General features: G+C 45.8%; 1 protein-coding gene across 1 annotated transcript in view; it reads right to left on the bottom strand.

Annotated features, from left to right (window-relative positions):
* Window positions 1-2,882: 2,882 nt before the first annotated feature.
* SMOX (spermine oxidase) overlaps window positions 2,883-22,116 on the bottom strand; it is a 57,244-nt gene continuing 38,010 nt past the window's right edge. Inside the window, exons 4-7 of the mRNA XM_074821826.1 lie at window positions 13,969-14,142; window positions 10,737-11,436; window positions 4,630-4,790; window positions 2,883-3,344 (exon numbers count right to left, since the gene is read on the bottom strand). Coding sequence (XP_074677927.1) covers window positions 3,207-3,344; window positions 4,630-4,790; window positions 10,737-11,436; window positions 13,969-14,142 — 1,173 coding nt within the window. The 3' untranslated portion in view covers window positions 2,883-3,206. The remainder of the gene's footprint in view (window positions 3,345-4,629; window positions 4,791-10,736; window positions 11,437-13,968; window positions 14,143-22,116) is intronic.

Below are 22,116 nucleotides of genomic sequence, written 5' to 3'. Positions count from 1 at the left end.
TTGCAGAAGGGGTTGTTGGGCGTTGGAATGGGCTGCCCAGGGCAGGGGGGGAGTCCCCATCCCTGGAGGGGTTGAAGAGTCGGGTTGACCCAGCGCTGAGCGATCTGGTGGAGTTGAGAACGGTCAGTGTGAGGTTCATGGTTGGATTGGAGGAGCTTCAAGGGCTTTTCCATCTTTGATGATGATTCTGTGCTTCTGTGATACTCGGGTGAAACACCTACCCCTGCAGTGAGAACAGGCATTGCCTGAAGGGAGGGTCCAAAAGCAGAAAGGTGAGCTTCAAATCCTCGCGCTACAAAGCCTCCTCACAAGAAAGCGTCCTCTGAGGCTCCAAGCGCCAGCAGGACATGCCACTCCCAGAAGCCAGCCATCGACTTTAATGCACCGCGGCTCGTAACGCCCCTGCCCGACGGTGCAGAGGACACACGCGCGTGTTCGGTATTTTCCTCAGCGGCACCGAGCACCATCCAACTGGGTAGAGGCTCAGAGCCAGAACGAGTGACCCAAAGCCTTCTCTCTAATCCCACACAGCTCAGAGGATCCCAAACCTTGATGATCTGTGAAACCTGCAAGTTTCCCAACTCCACACCCAACTCCTCTTCGGGATATGCTGGAAGTTGGCAGCTTCTGGGCTTACGGTTTATCAAATAAACATATGTCCTAGGAAATACTTGCCTACACAGTCAGAGAGCTTTTTGAGGGAAATAAACCATGCACACACACACATATGCTTCAGTGACTAAAACTGGAACCTATTTTAAAAGTAAGTTTCTTTTCAGGAAGCCTGTTTGGGTCAATGGAGAATTCTCTCACTAAATAGAGGGGCAGCTGGAGGAGCACACGGATGGTTCCTCTCTTACCACAGTCCTGTAGCTTTGTGCTAACCAGACCTCTTAGCTCCAGACTACATTGCTGGAACAGGAAAAGCCCGGTTCTGAGAGATTCTTCCATACAAACACCATTTATTTGACATATTTCTGACACTGTGTAGCCAGAATTGTTTATTTCCAGGATTACCTCAAGGGTCCACTGAGAACCAGGTTTTTTCTCCACCCAGAAGGAAAGTTTCATCTTGGATGCCTTCCCAAAGGCTTAAGCGGTGCACCTTAGGACAGGCTTGTTGCATTATCTTTATTCATTCACCCCAAGTTAATTTTCAAAGCTTTTTCTTGTTAAATTCCCCCTTTTCATCAATTTTATTTGTAGCCATTTTTGTCAACCACATTGGAATGAATTTTCAAGTGATTCTACTCGGTCACTGCAAGAGGTGTCACTGCCAGAGGTGCTCTTCAGATGATGTGGTCTCCAGATGACACAAAGAGGAGCTGGCAGGTTCCTAAACCAACCTTGCCAGGCATCCTTACCCTTGGCACTGGTGTTTAGTCTTCTCATGGTTCAGCAGCATCGACCGCTCTGCCCAAAACGTGGAGGAGAAACTTGCTTCCACCCAAGCAAAGGATGGAAGAACATCTATTCAATCAGCCTTCAAGCTCTCGCTGGGCTGGCAGCCCCCAAAAACAGTGTCTCCCAGCTTTATTGCAGAAATAGTTTAACATAAGAATGAATCTTGGTGATAAACTGAGCACATTTACACTTAACTGGGCTCAATCTGAACATACAGGAAGGGACACGGGGATACTCACTGTATATCAGAGGCTCTGGGGTGCCACCTCCTCTTGGACAAATAAAAAATATCAAAGTGTGAGACGCAGCATCCCCACAGGGAAAATTAAGTTTTCCAAGCTGTATCCTCAGGGATAAGCCAGGGCTGCCCAGCTTGTATTTGGACTAAGCATAACTCTGGGATAATTGCATTTAAGAAGTTTTATTTGAAGACCACGTCAGGTACTACAGGTAAGCTCCATGGAAAATAAATTTTTAATCCAGATGTAACGTGACTGAACCAATGTTTTACATTCCTTCAAAATCCCTTACTAGTGGGAATGGCCTTGACCTCCCTGAGAAAACTCTTCAGCATCAATATTGTCATTCAGACTTTTGGACCTTCTTTTCTGGGGGTGGTGGGGGTGAAAATCTCAACTGTTTTGGGTATGGAGTTTCTTCAGAGGTAGTTCAAGAATTCTGCTTCTCATCATTCTCCTCCTTGCCCGCACTCCCACGTAAATTTGCGTGGTATTTTCCACTTGGATTAGTTGCCCAGTTACAGCTGTAGACTACACTCAGCTGTATCGGCATTACCAAGGTAGTCTGGGGGTTTGACTTTGCACTTTAGTCCAATGCACAGGTGCAAATGCTTCTCCCACAATGTGGTTCAGGACTTTTTGAAGGACAAGTGATAGTTTAGACTCTGATGTTCTCTTTACAGGCTGCACCATACCTGGGTTGTTCCCGGAGAAATGCTTCTGGTTTAGTTTCCTTAGAGAGAAGCCTAACTTGTACACCTCAAAACCATTTTGTGAACCAAATCAAATTCTGAAAAGTGAGAATGACTGGGGCACTCACTATTCCAGACCAAACGTGGGCACAGTCTCCAGTGCTGCTTTCCTCAAGGCTGGTTGTCTCTCTGCTTTGCAGCACTGCAATTCCTTTGATAACTTCCCACGGACCAGCTGAGTGAACCCAGAGGGAAGACAAATTCCCTCAGGAATTCACAGGGACTAGCACAGACAGGTGACACATGGAGTTAAATATGTAGTGATACAGAGTGATTTCTGTGCTAATCTGTACAAAGCAATAACTGTGAGGCACAATTCTTTGAACAAACAGTGAGATCAACTGGTACATGGAGTATCCAGATCTATGTCAAGATCCTCCTACTCCAAATTTTGTAGGAAGGGAGAAAAACCCTATTTTTATAACACTGAAGAAAAGAGTTGCAAGTTACTGAGTGAAGTGTCCAGGAAGTACCAAAGCACCCAGTCTTTTTATTACAACATTTATTTTAGTATAGAAGGCACTTACAATACAGAAAGAAAAAAAAAATTATAGGCACCAAAATTGAAGTTAGAATTAAAATGACAAAGAAACAGTTTACCAGACAAAAGGAGCACCCTTCCCTGTTAACAATACAGCACACAGAAATTAAGCTATTGATGACTAACTTTTTAAACAGTTAGGGCTTTTTTTTTTTTTTTTAATAGAAAAAGATGAAGGCTGTTCTACTGTGAACTGAAATTAAAAAAGAACCCCTCCACACACCTGTACAAGGATTTGGGAGTTGGTGGTGTTTGCAAACACGGGGCTATTCAGCTCCGGCACTGCAGGAGGTCCTGGTACATCTCAATGAGGTGGGCGGCCTCTCTCTGCCCAGAAAGCACAGCACCGTGGGTAGTGGAATAATACTTCCTGTGAGTGGCCTCCCCTGAAAACATCACCTGCATTGGCTGGAGAGGGCAAGAAAAGGAGAAAAGCTCAGCAGCGCTTACTGGAAAGCAGACGGGAGGCTAAAAGGAGACAAAATTTTCTGTGCCCTCCCACACCCCCATGAGCTGAGACCGGTGTTTTTAGAGCACTGGTTCTCCAAATCCCAGTGAGGTGCACCACGGGGACAGGCACAGCACATGTCTGACAAGGTCAAGCTCGTCCTCATTGCTATGCCTGCTTGCAGGGCTGAGGCACCATCACGGAGCCGCACGCCAGCTCCAATAATCTCAAACAAATCTGCACGAGTCCCTGAGCACCCTACTTCTCTGTCGACTCCTCTTTTTGCTCCCCCAAATTATACTTTAGCCTTTTAGGCATTTATTTTTCTGGACTGCAATTTCAGAAGGAAAAACAGTCATGTCTAAAAAACCCACAGGGTGAGACACAGCGTCTTATCTCTTACAACAATAGGTAGGTGCTCACTAAAATTGCCGCCAGCTCAGTTCTGAGGCAGGAATTTCAGGTACCTCTCTTTCCCAGGAACTACAGAGAAAGATTCCTAAAGCTCCTCTTATCTTTTTTAATAGATTTCTGTGTTGAACAAAATTGCACGGTGGGGTCGGGCTCTAGATGGAGGACATGGACTGAGCAGATGCTTGGAGGCTGCATACTCACCAACCTTTGCCTTTGGATTTGGGCACGTAACTCTGAATGAGGGGTTAGTTTGGCTTAATGTGTTACTGCACATCAGCTGAGCTGTGGTAACTACCTCCCTGTGTGCTCTTGTTCTCCATGTTGTATTCAGAAAGCAAAGGCAGTGTCTGAGGAGCAAATTCATTGTCCCCTCTCAACGCACAAGTCCCCCAGACAAGGACTGGGCCTCCCTCACCCTCTACTGCCAACACAGAAAGATTTCCTAACATGCACCTCTGACACATTCAGACCTGGCCGTTAGCAGGGGGCGTGCATTTATTCAGACTACACTTTAGAACAGAATAATGTGCTTTCCTAGGGAATTCTGAACTGGCCAATAAGGCTAATGGTCTTTAAACACAGAAATCAGACTTTCAAAAACCACGCTGATGCCCAGCTCTTAATAATTTCAGAGAGATGTGCAAATCCCTGAGATGTTGGGATTCCAAACATTAGAGATAAAATCCCATATACATTATTTGTCCAGAGGGGAACGTATTAAAAAAAAATGGAAAACACACTACTGAAGGCCCAACCTGTCTCTTTCAACCTCCCCCCAGAAAATGCAGGTATTAGTCCTCTTGCCACAGAACCGATTTGGGCCATACTTACAGCAGTTTTGGAGCTTTCAGCATAAGGCAGTGGTTTAGCAAGTTTCTCTACATCAGCCCCGCTAGACCCAACTTGGGTGTAAGAGTAGGATCCACGGAAGTTGGGATTGCTGCCCCAGGAGGACCGCAGGATCCGGCGAGGTTTCGGAATGTTTGGATTCCCTGGGTGGAAAGCAGGAGACAAAACGTAAGACCGTGTCTGAGAGAAAACATGACAGTGTCTGTGCAAGGCATGGAGCGGCACGTATTCTGTCTGATTTATTGACAATAACCCCAGCAGAGCCTGCAGGCTACAGGGAAGAGGCCCTAAACCAGATCTCTTTTCTACTACTGAGTTGTAAGTATCTATGCAACAGAAATAGCATTCCCTTTAATCTCAGCTGCAGTCTTCCTTTTGGGAAAGATCATTAAAATGCTTATGCTCCTAAGAGATTGGGAAGCTTCAAGGAACCCTGGACACAACTTGTTTGAAAATACAGACCATTTCCTGGTCTCATTTGCCACGGTGGTGATCAGGCGTGTGATTCATCCCACCCAGGTATTTAATTGAGTGCCCAGTCTAAATTGGAAGTTTAGGTAGTCTTGTGAGAGAGGTGTGCCTCCAAAGAGGAACAGAGATAATACATCAGAAGGCAAATCCTCATCATGCGGGGCAGGGGCACAGGAAAACCTGTCAGAAAGTTTTCAAAACTTGCATTGCTCACTCCAACTGCCACTCAGGCTCTCCCCGTAATTAACCTAAAATCCAACAGATCTATTTTGTGGGATGCACATGGTATGGGAAGAAGGCTTTTGAGGCTGGACTTTTAGGTTGCTGTAGGATTTCCACTGCTAAGAGGATGTAGGACCTAGAGGTGAGGGGCACTGAGTGAACCAACGATAGGGCCATCCTTAGCCACTGTCCCATCCCAGGAGCACATGGGGTCCAGGACTGTGGCCAAGGCAGCCCACCAGCTGCTGGCACAAGAGCCTCAGGAAGAACTGAAATAGGGAGTGTCATTTGTTGGAGAGCCTCTTGCTAGGCTGGTTTGAGACCACCTCCATGTCACTGAGCGAGATTTTGTTGGCGTCCCATGCTCATCTCTGGCTTGGCAGGAGAGGAATGGGGAGATGGGACATGGAGAAAAGCACTGAAGATAAATTCTTCTGCAGGGGAGCTGAGACCCACCCTTGAGGCCACCCCACATATCCAGGCAAGGTTCAGCTACTGGAGTCTGGGAGACTGTCAGCATGAGGAGCAAGAGTAACTGAAACATGTCTGCATCTTGCAGAGTTCCTGTGCCTTCAGCATGCTTAGCCTGCTATGAAAACGATCCAAATTCCCCCACTTTCTTCTTCAGGGCTTAGAGAGGGAGATATGCAACTGTAAAGACTAGTTAGGCACTACACTATTTAGTCCTACTAAATAATTATTTAGTCATTCATGCCTTTAATTCCTTAAAATCAGGAGCAGGTTACATCCCTGGTTCAGCTACTGTTTTTAGGAGTATTGTGTGACAACCAGAACTATGAAATAAAAGGCTGAAACAGAGCAAAGGCACCTGGATGGCTTGCCAGAGTACACTGTGAATGCTTTCTAACCACTAACCCTCAGATCAAATGATGGCACAGACTAGCAAATAAATATACCCTACAAACAAAACACATCCTACAAATGAATGTTGTTTCAGGAATAAGAACTCAGCATAACAAAGCCTCTAAAATATGCTCCCCCAAGAATCTTCAAAGCAGGAATGCCTGGGATGGAAGTGAAAAGCCCAAGGGAGTCTGCGAACAGGGAGCTCTCAGATGCGTCAAGGAAATAAGTTATCACGTTTTATTTTTAAGGGCTGTGGGAAACACCATGAAAGCTGTTAGACAACACACCACCAAACAGGGCCAAAGCAGTCATCCATCACACTGCGCTACACAAAAACAACCACACAATGTATTTTCAAATAAAAGGAGCTTCTGCAGTGGGCTGGTGGTGCCTCTGCTGTAGCCGGTGCATGTTCTCATGTCGAGGTACCCAGAAGATTTTCAATACAGGAGTCAAAATGCAAGATGTTGATAAAAAGATGATTAACATTAGGAACACATAGTGTCAGAAGCAATGAGATGTGGGCTTGTCAGCCTGCAGATAAGGCCACGGATCTGCTAAAAGATCTATGGTGCAGACGGGCCAGCTGTCACGAGCTCCTCTAAGGTTCTCCAGCACATCAGACTGCGTGAGCACGATCCAAGCGTCCGCTGTGCAGCTGCTGTGCCCCCACGCTTCTGCATTTATGCACTTTTTAACGTGAGGAGCTGTTACTAAGAAAAATCAAGAGACCTTCATTTCTGCTGCAGAGAGAGGAGGAGCTTGGTCGAAGGTCAGATGGGAACACGTAATACAAGTTCTGATCCTGGGAGGACCACGCTCGTTTAAGGAACATATTTAATTGGACTTTCTCAATCGGCTTTTAAACAGATGGGTAAACATGTGCCTTTGTCTACAGATGAAAGTAACAATTAATACAGATGGGGAAACTTCTAAGTTTCCACTGTCCAGAGAGAGCTAAAATGGCTAAAAAAGGATCTTAGCCTTCACTAAAATAGGAGGGCACATATCTTTATGCCACAGATTTCCACTTGTGAAGCTATGGAAGATAATTCCATGTGCCTCAAATAACTCCGTCTTTATTCAGCTACTGGGATGTGTGGCTACACAGATTTATTGGGTTATGGGACTGACTATGATACACAAGATTATCATAAATAAGACACTCAAATTTAGCTGCCTGCCTGAGAGCAGGGTATCCAAGATCCCATCAAGGCCAACAGAGATCTGTGGTACTACCCACACATTAGTGTCTATAGCTACCAGAGAGATATTAGGGTATCCCAGACGTCTACCTAGGGCTAGTAGATATGACACAGAACCTAAAAGAGATCCATTCCCCTCTGGAGAAATAGCTGGAGGATGGGGAGGACAACTCAGGGCATCTCCAGCTGCAGCTTGACAAACCAGTGAGTCCTTCAGAAGGGAGCAGGCGTGCAATTACCACCTTCTGGCTTCTAACACTCAGAGCTTAGCCAACAAAGAAACCAGAGCAAGACTTGCAACTGTTCAAAGGTATCCCATTTAATCAGATTTAGAGGACACCGCTTTTCAGCCATCCAGTTGTGAAAAGCAGTAATTGTGAATGGTTCTTAGGTTGGAACAATCCTCGGAGCTTTTCACAGCAAAGCCAGATAATCCGCAGCACTAACCTGCACGTGAAATTTAAGGCCACAGAGGCAGATCATCTCCTCTCAGAAAGAAATTCTCAGTGTGAAATAACACCGAGTCTAAAAGAATGATTTTAACACAGGGCTGATCTCACACCCTCTGAAGCCAAAGCAAAGGCCTCTACGAGCAACAGACTGGGAAAACACAGATGAAAATGGGAACCCACCCAGTAATGCATTAATTCTTTAATAGAAGAATAAGAACATGAGAACATGGCGGATTTTATACCCAGAACATGAAAGCTACAAAAGGCAAAGTGAATATTAAAAGGCTCATACTACCTGCTTTCATTACTGAATATAAGGCACTCTCTATACTCATTAGAGAAAAGCTTCTTCAGAAGATGTCACAGAGCACCAAGTGAGGTGTGGAAGATCTGAACTGCCTTATAGAAGAGTTTCTCTCCACCAAGCTTAGGATCCTAGAAGGGACTAGTTTCCCAACTCAGCTAGCTGACTTACATGAAGTTGAGTGGTGGGAAATGTTTTAAAAGCTGGGTATGGTGGTGCTAATTGGACCAGAGGAGTTCAGCCATTTTCAGAAATGACTACAGTTAGATCACAGACAGAAGGCTGCTTTGTGTCTGTCCCTGTCCCTGACCCAGCTGGTCTAACCCACTCTCACACTCCCAGTAAAACAGATTAGTGGAGAAGATGGTCGGTGCATGGAGAGCTGAGCAGGCTTCTGGTATTTCAGCCTGGCACCTGGTCCAGATTAGCCTTGCTTCTTCTGTGAACCTGCTAGGGAAAACAGGAGCAAGGGGAACAGGATAAACCCAGCTACCTTAGTAAGGCTATCCTGGAAGATCCATGAAAAGGTTTTCTACAAACTAGCAAGTCTTTTGGGGTAGAAAGTGGAACAGGTGACATTGTATAACGGGTGCTCCAAGAACAGGTTTTCTTCTCAGTTTCAAGGAACTGAGAGGCCACCTCTCAGCTTATGCACAAAATGTTCATTGCGGGGCAAGGCCCCAGTTAACTCAGGCTGAAATTCTCCGGGGTTAGATAACCCGGGATTAGCAGAAGGCTGAGATAGAGCTCACACTGCTGAGGAGTCTGATGGACAGTGACCAGGTGCAGCATCAGCTGGAACAGCAACTGCAGCACATACCCATGACCCAGTGCCAACATATTTCCATCCTGGTAGGAAGAGAGAAACATCCAACACATGCAAACAATAACAACAGCGAAGGAGCCCAAGAAGGAAGAGGGAGCATATACTCCCATTTGCCAAACTACAAAAACAACCTTGAAGAGCCACATTCCCACCAATGAATCAAGGTGTTTTAGAAAAAAAGAGGACTTAAGCAAGAAGAGCTGCAACAAACAAGGTTGTTTATATGCTCTGGGAGATGTCACACTGGACAACTTGGCCTTAAAGATGAGAACAGCTTCCTGCTACGCCTGCGTAGGGCAGCAGTTGGCCTGCTGAGGTCAGGAGGAAAGGCGGTGTGTATGTACTGACGTTGCAACATAACACAGGGATACCCAACACCACCGAAAACAAACAGGTCAGGAGGCAGAAACCACCCAGAGTCGAGCATTCGCTGATTCATCCTACTTCTCTGCAGATTGAAGGGCAGCCACAGGTTCATCATCCAACATAAATGCAGCACCAATCAAGCTGAAACAAGGATTCAGTTTTGGTCACTGCATTAGGTTTCTGAATCCAGTGTCGACCCTGTGATTTCTGAAGAGAGTAGTAAAATGTAAAACCTCTTTTGGCAGTAGCCAGTTATCAGCTTCCAGGACTCTCTCTCTAGATCTCCATGTTGTTGGTAGCAAATGGTCTGTAAGCACAGGGGAAAGCGACACTTGTGAAGGGAAATTTCTTCAGTTAACTGGAGGTCCATGAACAAGAAGTATGGTTGGAAACCCACTGGGTGCTGAGATTTGGCTAACACGAGCTAGAAGGCAGATATAAATAGCTTGATCACGGGACCCATCCCTAGAATAGCATAAAATACATCTAATCTTGGAGGATGCTGCTCTTAAAATTTATTATAATTATGTATAAATTAAAAATCCTTATTTCAAGACTGCCAACGAGTCAACCACTATTTTCTTTGGCATTATGACCTTACGCTGGTGCTTGTGTGGTGTGTCCCATCAGAGGATCTCAAAGACCTCCGCAGATACAAAAAGCCCTTTTCTCGGGAAGGTGTGCAACCTCTAGCGAAGTGATTGCAGACAAACTAAGGCCCAGTGTGTTCAACTATTACTACTTTTAATGATTTCATCTTGGATTTTCTCAGTATAATACGCTTAAGTACTGTCTTGCTCTAACTGCTGCCTTTAATGTGATATGTGCTCAGTAAACGTGAAATCTGTGAAGACCAGGAAGATTTAAGTGAGGTATCCAGAAAGATCAAGTCCCAAGATCAATGGATTCTTAGAAATTTAGGCCAGTGAGATTTCTGTATAGCCTCATGCTGAATGAAAGTCAGGGACGTGATTCAACCACAACACCTCAGCTGATCTAAACAGGTTCAATTCCACTGGCTCCGAGAGAGTTGTGCTGCTTTCCGCAGCTGAGATCAGTCCTCAGCAGTACTGAGTCCCACAGCTCCAGCCGCCGAAGAGTTATTTGTGATTAAATAAAGCAGAGGATGTGGAATCTTCAAGCACTTCTGCCCACCACTTCCTGAGCTGGTTATCAGCCCCTCTGTATAAATAGCTTTCAGGCACACCCAAGCAGGAGGTATGCTGGAAGCACACGCACAGCCCATTCAGAGAGACGTAAAATGCCAAAGAACTAAAAATTACTTCAGTGCATTTCCTTCCTAGCGGTTATTCAACACCCCAGCCCCACTCTCCCTCTCTTCTCCACTCAATCAAAGGAACCAGAGCATGGCTGACCTGTAAATTTACGTAGCATTTCGGTGCAGGTTTCTGCCACAGTTTCATCATCGCACTTCTCCATAATCAAAGCCTCTTCTCCACAGATCCAGCCACTCAGGACATGGCCGTACCTCTCTGGTGGGTAGAGTACATCAAAGCTGCAGATCTTCTTGTACCACAGCTCCTCGGGATAAGTCAAGCTCTCACTCTCTGCCTCATCTTCCCAGACAAACTGGATGCTGTTGCATTCAGAGCTCCAGAAAGGCTCTTCGAACTCCAGGAATATCTTGTCAGTCGTATTGATTCCTAGTTTCTCAATGGCCATCACCTTCTCCTCGGGCAAGCGGGGATGAAACAGGCTCTCGTGGCGTTTCTTCAAGACTCCCAGGGACACAGTCACAATGACATGGTCAGCTGGGATGAACTCGCAGTCCTCGCACTCTACGAAGACATCGGAGCCCTTGTCCTCCTCGGGGAGGTCACTGTTGTGGTCAGCCACCCTCTCAATCTCCTTGCTGACCGACTGGTTCCAGTGGATGCACTTGACCGGTTTGCGGAGCTGAATGACAGACTCGGGAATGGAGCGGGCCAAAATCTCCACGATTTTAATGAAACCGCAAGGAATGATGTGATGAGCCCCAGGGATTTCGGTCCATTCCCCAAATTCACTGAGCGAGACTTCATCCATGCTGTGGGAGCTGCTCTCACAACTCTCTACCTAAGGAAAAGCAACACAAAAGCCACATTGCCACAGAGCAACTCATTTTGCCATAGCACAACAAGGGCAGAGGAGCTGCACAAGCTGGGAGTCCTGAATCCCACTCTTAAACTACATTATTTTTGCTAGTAAAGAAGTGTTTGGCTATAGGATCTGACAAAATCAATCCTTAGCCTTTCTTCCAATCAAAGAAACCATTTTGTCATGGTACCAAGCTGCATCAGCTTCAGTTGTATTGGCCATGGTTGCACCATCCAGAGTTTCAGGGATGATGTCTTTGCTTCTGCATGAGTCTGGGTTACAGTTCTGACTGTTTTCTATCATTTGAAACCCACTTCACTGGCCAGGGACTGGCTGCTTGGTGCTCCTACAACAGAAGCTGGAGCAATGTTAATCAGATGTTCTTTCCAATGTTAATAAATGTTCCCATGAGGAGCCATGAAAAACTTTTGGCAGCTATTTCTGCTGTCTGCAGCTTTCAACATGCTGTCAAACAGTCAGCAATCAGCACGCTAACAATCTGCCAGAGGTGAGAGGACCCAACACAGAAGGAACTGAAGGAGACAGAAAAGGGAAACGCCGAGACGTGTGACACTCGCGTTTGATTCTCTTGGTGTGATTATCAAAGCTTTAAATTCAGGACCTGTTGGTTAATGTTTGCAGGAGTATTAGGCACAGCCATAGCTTCCAGCAATCCCTGAAAACAACAGCAGGATGTTTGGCCTGTCCTGCGATAAGTTTCTAATGATAATACTGATGCATGGGACACAGTGATCTTCAAATCACCTGAGTCACAATAATTTGCACGCTGTAATTCTTTAAGCATTTTAGCAAACGGAACATTTCAATTCCTTGCCTCACCCCTTGGACAATTTTCCAGGCTTTTCCACACTTCAATGACCATGTCTGGAAACCTGGCAAGCCTAGACCCTCTCCCTGTGGAGCATCCTGGTGCAGGGCAGGAATCTCTGTGCTGGGCTAAGATGTCAAGCAAACAAGTTGAATTTGTACTAAGTAGTTCACAGGCTGCTCCTGTGACTGTACTGACAAACAGGGTGTTTGCCCCTTCGTGGTCACTGCCCAATGACTCCAGTGAAGACTGAGCAGGCACAACTGCTGGGCCAGGTCACCAATCTTGAAGAAGACCCATCCTCTGAGTCTGCTGTGGTTCCACCCCGTCTGACAGCGGAGCGAGCACTTGTCAACACTCACCCAGGGTCAGTCATGCTGGCCCACAGCACAAACCCTGCACCCTGGGTCACACATCAGGCCACTCATCCTGCCTGGATGCTCCAACGGGACACTCCACATTAGGAAGATAACAAACAGTGGTGGCTACTTGATTCTTTCAACCACGAAGGAAAATGCCAGGGAGAAAAACAGGCAACTACCAAGACTATACTTTGCCTGAGACACCAGTTAATCCCCACTCTCTCAGCAACCACTCTGATCTGACAGTCTTAAGTATCAGAAGCTTTGCTGCTCTCAGGTATTTACACGTGAGAAGGGATTTGCAAGACTTGCAGAAAAGTCTCTGGCTGTGGCAACCTGTGGCAACCATGGAAGTAACCACCAGGAAAACCAGAGCTATATCAAATGACTGACATTGTCTGCATGGGTGATGTTACGTGGAGAACACAATAACTAGTCTTTACGTGGCAGCTGTGGAGATGCCCTGTGATACAACTGAGGTATCAGAACAGCACTCAGGACACCCGGGTTCAAAGCTCAGGTTTATCACAGATCTCCTGTGAGACTCTTTATGTCTTTACTTCTCTTTGTTTCAGCTTGCCACCTGCAAATAGTGAATACCATACACTTACCCACATCACAGAATGCTGCCTGCCTCCCCTGCCTCATTTCATAAGCCTTTAAGTCTTTATAATTGAAATAGGAATTACCGTTACACTTTACTTGTGGAGTGCTTGATGCAGCATTAAGTCCTCATCCCACAGAGATCTCATTTAGGCCCAGGCATCAAAGAGATAAAAAGAACTAGGGAAGCCATGAGGAAAGATGATTAGGACATGGGTTTATACAATCTACCTTTGATTTTATTGCTTTACCTTCAAAATGCTTTCTAGGGATTTCTTCAACAAATCACTAGTATCAAAGTTACATTTCTTCTGGTCTCTGAGATACAGACAGAGGCAGAAGGGGATAAAAGACACTCAGGCAGGATCTTGGGGTCCCAGGTGTAAGACATTACGAAAAGAACCTTACAACAGAGTAGCTTCAGGTGGTAAGAAAACATTAAATCACACCAGAAAATTTAACAGGGCCTAGGAAAGCCCCTCCTAACTAGAAAGCTGGAAGTTTAAGGTAAGAAGAAAAGAGTAAAGGCATTATTTCTTGCAGCCCACTGTCTTTGGATTTGCCTCACGAGGGAAAGTTGTCAATATAAATACAAACTGTCCCAGCTACAAGAGACCACAGAAACCAATTCCCCAGAGATGGGCAAGTGTCTGACGTTCGAGATTTGTCTGCTCTTAGTTAGAACAAAAAAAAAAAAAAAATGACGTGCACACACACCTTAAGGTACTGCTGGATCATGGCTAGTTTCAGCCTCTTGACGGCCTCTGTGTCATCCGGATCGGCCTTGACACGTTTGCGCACTACGTCCCGTGTAAAGACGCCCACACTGTTCTGGCTCTCAGCATTGACTGGTTTACCTCGTTGGAAGAACTCCTGAGTCAGGTTATAGACCTGCCAGAGACAGGACAGAAAGATGGACAACATGATTCACAGCAGAATCCAAGCCCCAAGCAGGACGCTTTTTCCTCCATCCAAACCCAGCACATTCAGATCACCTTCTCTTGCCAACTCTGGAGATGAGCTTTGGCAGTTTATTGGGTGCTCTGCTCCAACGCCGTGTCAGGTTGCACCCACAGCTATGCTGGTCAGAAGGCAGGAAGCAACACTTCCCTCTGGGCAAAGATAACCACCCTTACTCACCTGCAACACTCTAGTTACTATTAAGTCATTAACTTACTATTAAGGTATTTTTTAATTCAAGCATGCCCATTCTATCACTTGCAGAACACCAACTGGGGCAGTCCTGCCATATTCAGTAGCTAAAATCCTTTGTTCAACCAGCTGTTCAGATGCTGCAGCTGGATCAGTAAGCCAAGTACACGCAGAGCACCACTGCGGAGCAGGTTTGGGTTTGCTGTGTGTAATTTCTGGCTCTGCCAAGCAGTGTCACAGCCTGACGCGGCCCCAGTCTCGATCCAAAGTCTACTGGGAATGAACTCAAGCAGCAGGACCCATGTGCTTCCTCACATCTGAAATAAAGCACCAGCTCTTCTCCCACCTCGGTGTCTCAGGTGCAATCCCAGGTTGCACAGCCTATACTTTTGATTGCTCTAACCTGGAACCAGCCCTTCCACCCTCTCCATTATTTAGCAATAATGCCCAGGAATCCACCAGGGTGGTGAAATTCAGTTTTGTAGTTACTTCTCTGTTGTCCCCTGAAGAATAGGAAGCAACCAACACAGGCTTAGCAACGGAATTTTGTATGCATACACATTTTACTTGTTGAGCACAAGACAGGTACAAATCCATGGAAAACACAATCTCCAGTAGCCCCCCACCAGGACTCAGCCTGAGGAGGACCCACAAGAAACATTCCTTTCTAATAAGTCATTTTTCTGTGAAGGAGATCTTCCTGACATTTTTTTAACCCCAGTTTTCCACCGTTCAAGCTACTTAAAAGCAAGAAAACCACCAGCCACCTTGGCCATCTGCTTGTGGCTGTCTGTATTTTCTGTCTGTAACATTGCCAGAAGGGCCTTCAGTTGAATCAAGGCCCTTCATTTCCGCAGAAAAACTCTGAGGAATCTTTTAACAGAGGAAAACTTTTAAAAGATGCCTCCCAGAAGTGCAACTCATCCCATTAATGACTTGTTCGGCCAGAATGAGTCACCTTCTCATTTATATTGTGCCACAGGGGTGCACAGTACTCTTACAAGCAGAGAAGCAATATCCCTGCTTGGTGAGTTTTTCCTGTCAAAGATGGTTTGATTACAATTTATGATCTTTTTCTGGAGACAGATTATTCGGACATATTAAGAAGTTCAACTCAAAAGTAAACGCCTGATAGGAAGCTGGCAGAACTGTGGCAGCCTCTCCTTCAAGGCTCCTAGAGCTTCCCATTGTCTGTGGATATGGCTAATTCACCATGTTTTAGTTTCTTCCCACTCTGATTCTTCCCAGAAGCTTGATTTTCTCTTGGGTTTTAAAAATAAAGTGAATGTAAGGAGACAAAATAGAGGGATGATGAGGAAAGGGAGGCGGTGAGGAAAAATTCACAGCAGTGGTAGGAGTGAGAGACAGCAGGTCTGTGAGTGAATGGAGAAAGGTGCATAGATAAGGGCAAGTAAGAGATGAGGAGGATATTGAAGCAGAAAGTAAGTGAAAGAATGAAAAAAAAAAAGGGGGAAATACAAAAACAGAGAAGTAATCACAAAAATGAGTGGAACTAGTGAAGACAGAATTGCAGACACTGATTGGGAGACAGCTTTTCCAAGGAGATTTCCAGACAAGAAAGGTGGAGACCACTGCCCTATATGAAAGGAAGGCTTCCAGCAAAGGAAACAAAATAGTGCTTGCTCTGTTCCCCAATGCCAAAAGCTCTTTGGCAGTTTCAACATCCCACAGTTCTCAGGTCCACTGATTTCTGAGGCCCAAACCACTTCTAGCAAGTATAAGCTGCATAGACCTTGCGTCAGCATAATGCAGCTCAGCTTTCATAAGCCGATTGCACACTATAAGCAGATAACGCATTCACAGGACAAGCAAAGCTGTGTTAAAACCCAGCTACCACTTGGCCAAAAGGATAAGTGAGCCATGGGTATGTTTTTATTAACCATTGTATTCTTCATTGCCCAACAGAGAAAAGAGCAGAAAAGCACAGTTCTCTGTGCTGTAAACATCAAGTCTTGTCTTTCCTATATATGTCATCCCATTGATCAGACAGCAGGGAAATATAGTCACCATCAGGATCTATTATTTTTACTCAGAACCCCTGTTATATCCTTGCTTTTCTCTTCTTGGGGGTGCTGAACCATTTGATGACAAACAGAAGGCAAAGCTGTTGTAGACAAGAAGCAGAAGAAACACAGCAAGTCCTACATTAAGAGATACATTCTCACAATAACAGAAACAAAAAAACCCTCAAAATGTATTCTTTAATATAAACATGCAGTGAACAGATCCTGTATAAGTAACTATGGAAAAGGTTCATTAGAGGCCTTCATTTAAGGTAGATAACCAATAAAGTAGGAGCAGAATTGTACTGTTTGGAGTTGGAGTTACCTAGGCTTTCCTTCCCCAGGTGGGAAAACTGCTCATAATAACAGAAAACATCACAGAATCATCAAGGCTGGAAAAGCCCTTGAAGATCCTCCAGTCCAACCATGAACCTCACACTGACCGTTCTCAACTCCACCAGATCCCTCAGCGCTGGGTCAACCCGACTCTTCAACCCCTCCAGGGATGGGGACTCCCCCCCTGCCCTGGGCAGCCCATTCCAACGCCCAACAACCCCTTCTGCAAAGAAATCCTTCCTAAGAGCCAGTCTGACCCTGCCCTGGCGCAGCTTGAGGCCATTCCCTCTTGGCCTGCCGCTGGTTCCTTGGCTCAAGAGACTCATCCCCCCTCTCTGCACCCTCCTTTCAGGCAGTTGTAGAGGGCCGTGAGGTCTCCCCTCAGCCTCCTCTTCTCCACACTAAACCCCCCCAGTTCCCTCAGCCGCTCCCCATCACACCTGTGCTCCAGACCCTGCACCAGCTCCGTTGCCCCTCTCTGGACACGCTCGAGTCATTCAATGGCCTTTTTGGAGTGAGGGGCCCAAAACTGAACCCACTCATCGAGGGGCAGCCTCACCAGTGCCGAGCACAGGGGTAAGATCCCTTCCCTGTCCCTGCTGGCCACGCTAGTGCTGATACAAGCCAGGATACCATTGGCCTTCTTGGCCACCTGGGCACACTGCTGGCTCCTGTTCAGCCAGCTATCAATCATCACACCCATGGCACCACCTCTGAAGTCACTGGGAACGGACATTTGTGGGATTTGAAAACGCGTTCTCCTTCAATCATTTCATCATGATGTGATGAGAGAAGGGTTCCTGGGAGAATTCAAGAGGGCTTTATCTCAAATTAAGAATGACCTGAAAGATTCGGCTGATTTTCTAGTTAACCCTACAAAATATCTAGAGAGCACCATGCCTACCAGCAACGAGAGCTATGCCACACACAATCCTGACTCATTTCCCTTTTCTGTTATCACAGACCTGATACAAGCAGGAAGAAAAAAAAAAAAAAAAAAAAAAAAACAACACAACAAAAGGACAGACTGCATCAACTCCCAGTTCCTACCACTGGCAAACTCACGTCCCAGCACAATGACCTGATCATTTCTCACTGTAAAGCTCCTCTGGGTTTGGTCAGAACAATTGACTCTAGAAGCCTGTCTGCAAGAACCATCAGCAGAAGCAAAAGATGCAGAACATCTCAAATGACTATTTCATTCTGAGCAGATTTCCTTCCCTAATTCTGAGGGTTTGCATAGAATCCTGCAGGGAAATGGGGCTGAAGGTCAGAAATCTAAAGGAGTTAATTGAATGGCCATAATCCTAAAATGGCTTCACTTCAGTTTACATCTTCTCTCTTCCTCCTGACCAGCTCTGGGGCTTCCCACAACCGGGGTCTCTGCAGAGAACACAGGTTCCACCAGGGATGTCCTCTCTGTTACCTACAGGCTCCCACCTACATGTGTTTTCATCCTACATACGTGCTCCTCCACCACAGGAAGAGGTAGTCTCTTAGGAAGAACAAATCTAAATAAAGAAGTTTCTCAGCACTGAAGGAGGTCAGGAAAGCACATCCCAATCCACACTCCTTCCTGTCAGCGCCGGTGACGATCCATAGCATTGTCTTTTTCTCACGTGGCTTAAAAACTGCAGTGACTTAATCACTGAGCAGTAAAAAAACCCCGACAGAGATAGGTCCATGCTGTTACCAGGCCAGACATCTGTCAGTGCAATAGAGGGGCAGGGAGGGAAAGGTGACTCTCGGTGGCCCTTTGGTCCTGCTTTCTACGATAACGCAAAGCAAGGCACTGGAGCTTAACTGGGGATGGCACAAAGCCCAGCACAGGGAGGGGGTGAGAAGGGTGGAAAACTTTGTCATTCTTTGGCTGCATCCCTCCCCCAGAAGCTGTGCAGCACACAGGAGAAAGCTGTCAGATAACAAAGTCATTAATTAGCTGATTGTTAAAGGGAGGGTTCCTGTGAAGCAGGTCTTTAGGGACCACATCCTTACTGAAAAGCCTATGTAAAAATAGGCACTTTTTCTAAATCAGGCTGGCCGATGGACTGTGAAACTCTTGGGCAGGTAAATCCGTGAGATTTTTCACCTGCATTTAACTTGTCAAGTTCACCACCTCCCTCCCACCCTTCACAAATACCTGGGAGATGGCCTTAAATACCTCTTTGGAGAGGGAAATGAGGACTTAGCAGGGACAGAAGAGCAACTGGGAAATGGGTTGTCCCTCTTCACATTTTCCCAGCAGTTATACACACACAGAGACACTGAAGCTGCAGATGTTACACTCAAAGGTCACACTCCTGTCATTTTTCTTTGAGGGTTGTGCAGATGTGCTATAAGCAGGCAGAGGATAAAATCCTCCCCCAGCCCCAGAATTCCCCCAATCATTCTAGCAGAAGTGGAGAGGAAGGTGGGAAGATTATGAATACGTGGCATGGACATCACACCCTGGAGAACCTTCCAATGCTGGTGCCCCCTTCGAGAGACTGTCCAAATGGACTGATGATGATGCTGAGCAGCGCCAGCCCCGCACAGTACATGGTCTAAGCAGGATAGTCTTAAAACAACAGTGGCTGGAGAACTGTCCTGCTAACAGGAGGCTCAATGCCCTTTCTCATGGTGCATCACTCGGCAACGTGTGGTTGGAAATCCAGGTAGCTGCTCTGCAGGATTGCAGAACTTCCTTGCAGGCATTACTCAGTTTTCTAGTACTCTCATGGAGGAGGATTCAGGTCACCTCGGTCACAAGCTTGTGACAGATCTTGACTGACCTCAATGCAGTGCAACAGCCTCTCAGTTGAGACAGCCTCTCACAGGGACCTTTCTGCTACAGAAATGAAGAGCTGAGCAGTCTTACTGCTGGCTTTCTTGTAACCAAATAAAGGCTTCTGTGAGACATCCCTACAGCTATTAAAAATTCAGGCTACTGCAAACAAAAAGAAGCAAAACTTGTATTGAAGTAGAAGCAGACAGCCAAAAAAGATTGGACAAGTGCCTGGAAAAAGCGTAAGGACTTTCCAAATGAACTAGCGAGGCAAAGCTCTGGAGGTACTGGGGTGCCTTGCCTTTCACGCCAAGAAAATTCAGCACACAGATGAGAGACCTCACCTTGCTGGGCTCCAGCTTCAGTGACTGCACATACCAGAGGGAAGCACTCGAGGGAGACCCTCTGCACTTTGCATTCACTAGGATCTGGTGTCCAGATGACAAGATGACTGGAGTTAGAGAGATACAGATGGAGAAGCAGAGCTGGGGGCATATGCTTGAGCCCAAGCACGTGGCAGCAGCTGCAGCGAAAGAAGGGCAGTGTGTGAGTGCATGGGAAGGGAGCCGGCTGTGCAGGGGAGAGCAGGCATTTGAAACTGTGACAAATTTAGCCTCGTTCATTCAGGACTACATTTTCCACTGTTAATGCCAGTGCTTCATCCCTGATTAGGCTTTGCACCCATTGTGTGGTTGCTGGTTGTTTTTTGTTTGTTTTTTTTTTTTTCCTTTTCAGTGTGTCACAGCCTTTGCTATCTCAGCTTCTTCTAAAGTGGGAGATGCAGCCTGAGAGATGAGATGGCATGATGGCAGGATTGCTAAAAGCAAGTTTCCCGAAGACTCTGAGAAGGGTCTGGGAGCTCCTACGAGGCAAGGGAGGAGCCTGACCTCAGGATTTGGTGATCTGTAAAATGGCTTTTTATCCCGGACAACTTCAAGATGTTTTAACAAAACCTCTCAAAAACCCACCTCCTCAAACAGAGATGCAGAACTGAAGACCAAATTCTTACTGTTCCTCTCCAGCACCCATTTCATCACCGGTTAAAGCAAGGGAGTATTGGCCAGCCAGGATGAAAAAAAAAAAAAAGATGGAATGGACTCTAGTGAAAATGTGAAGAAAAAAAAAAAAAAATGCTGGGGGAGTGGGGGACTCAACAAAACGTAAAACAGGAATGCACCAGGCAGACTCAGCATGTGTAAACAGAAACATTCTCTGCACTTTATGCCAGAGGAAAAGGTCCCCAAAGCCACACACCTGCTGCACATGCTCCTGACTGCCAACCCACTGGGGCACTTGTATTTCATAGTCTTTTTTAACTGGAGATTTTCAGGAGCTCAAGCAGCGCACCTTAGTTCCTGTATTTCCTACACGGTGCAGGGGGGAAACCACAGTCAGCTGTCTTAAATCACTAAAGATTGTCCAGTGTGACACCCCAAAGAGGCTGAGACAAGCTCACAAAACCACGAGCTGCCCCTGCAAGAAATTCCAGCACACTTTGAAGGAAGGCAGAGAAAGCACGTCCCCAGCAACAGCAATTAAGAGGTTGGCTGATGTCGTATTCTTGGCTTAAGCTGTTCCTTACATATTTACAATTTACATTCAAATTACAATTTACATACTTACATTTTTACAATCTATAAATGTGAAAGCATTTTCTGTCTCCTAGCGATAAAGATATCCTATGGCAACAATAAGCTAATTACGTGTTGCGTAAAGAAGATTAACTTTTAATGTGTTGTTCTCTCATGTCACTGGCTGCCCCCTTTCTCTTGCTTTAAAAGAAAGGGTAGATTTACCAAATTAATCATTTCTAAAACACTGGCACCTTGTTATAGCCTTTATCTTACCGGCTGTTATCTCAAAGCTAAGTAGCTCTCATCTTTGCATTCTCATTTCAGAGTCTGCCTGCCTCTGACACCCTCCTTTTGCTGGAGATTTTCCTATCATCTTTGAGACAGGATGATCACCGAGCACTGCACGCAGTTTGGCAGTGTTCCATTTACATAAATAATGCTGCTCACTGCAGTGTTTTCACTTACTCCCTCGCTCTTTTCTCGTCTTAGTTGCTGTTAAACTTGCCCCACATGCATCTCACCTGTCTTCTTTCTTGGCTGGCTCTGGTTCTGTTTTCAATCCAGTAAAGTGAAAAAGTTGTTCAGATGAATTATCTCCACCTGCGTTTGTCCAAGGAGAATTTGCTCCCTGCCATGGTTTGCTAAATTCCTTCCATAATGAGGTTTCTTTGAAATTCCTTACTACCCCTCTCTAAAACAGAAATGATTTTGTGCCACCCCATCACAGATTCCAGTGCAGAGACCCAGGAGAGTGTCAAAAAATCTTTTCCAGCAAAAAAATCCCCATTTCTGCTCCCCACTCAATTCATGGTAATTCTTTACAGGCTACAGTGCCTCTTCTCTTGGTGGCTTTTCTAAATGTTCATGGATATATTTTTAAACATAAAGTATGCAAGAGTAACCTGAATCTAGTGTGTGTTCAGCCAAGCAGCAAATACTGGTGAAATCCACTGTCAGATGAAAATCTGAAGGTTTTAGGCATGGCTACAGCCTGATGAAAATAATAATGTTTTGC

This window comes from Strix aluco, chromosome 4 (assembly GCF_031877795.1).
Source record: "Strix aluco isolate bStrAlu1 chromosome 4, bStrAlu1.hap1, whole genome shotgun sequence".
Taxonomy (NCBI): Eukaryota; Metazoa; Chordata; class Aves; order Strigiformes; family Strigidae; genus Strix; species Strix aluco.
This window is presented reverse-complemented; position numbering and strand designations above follow the sequence as displayed.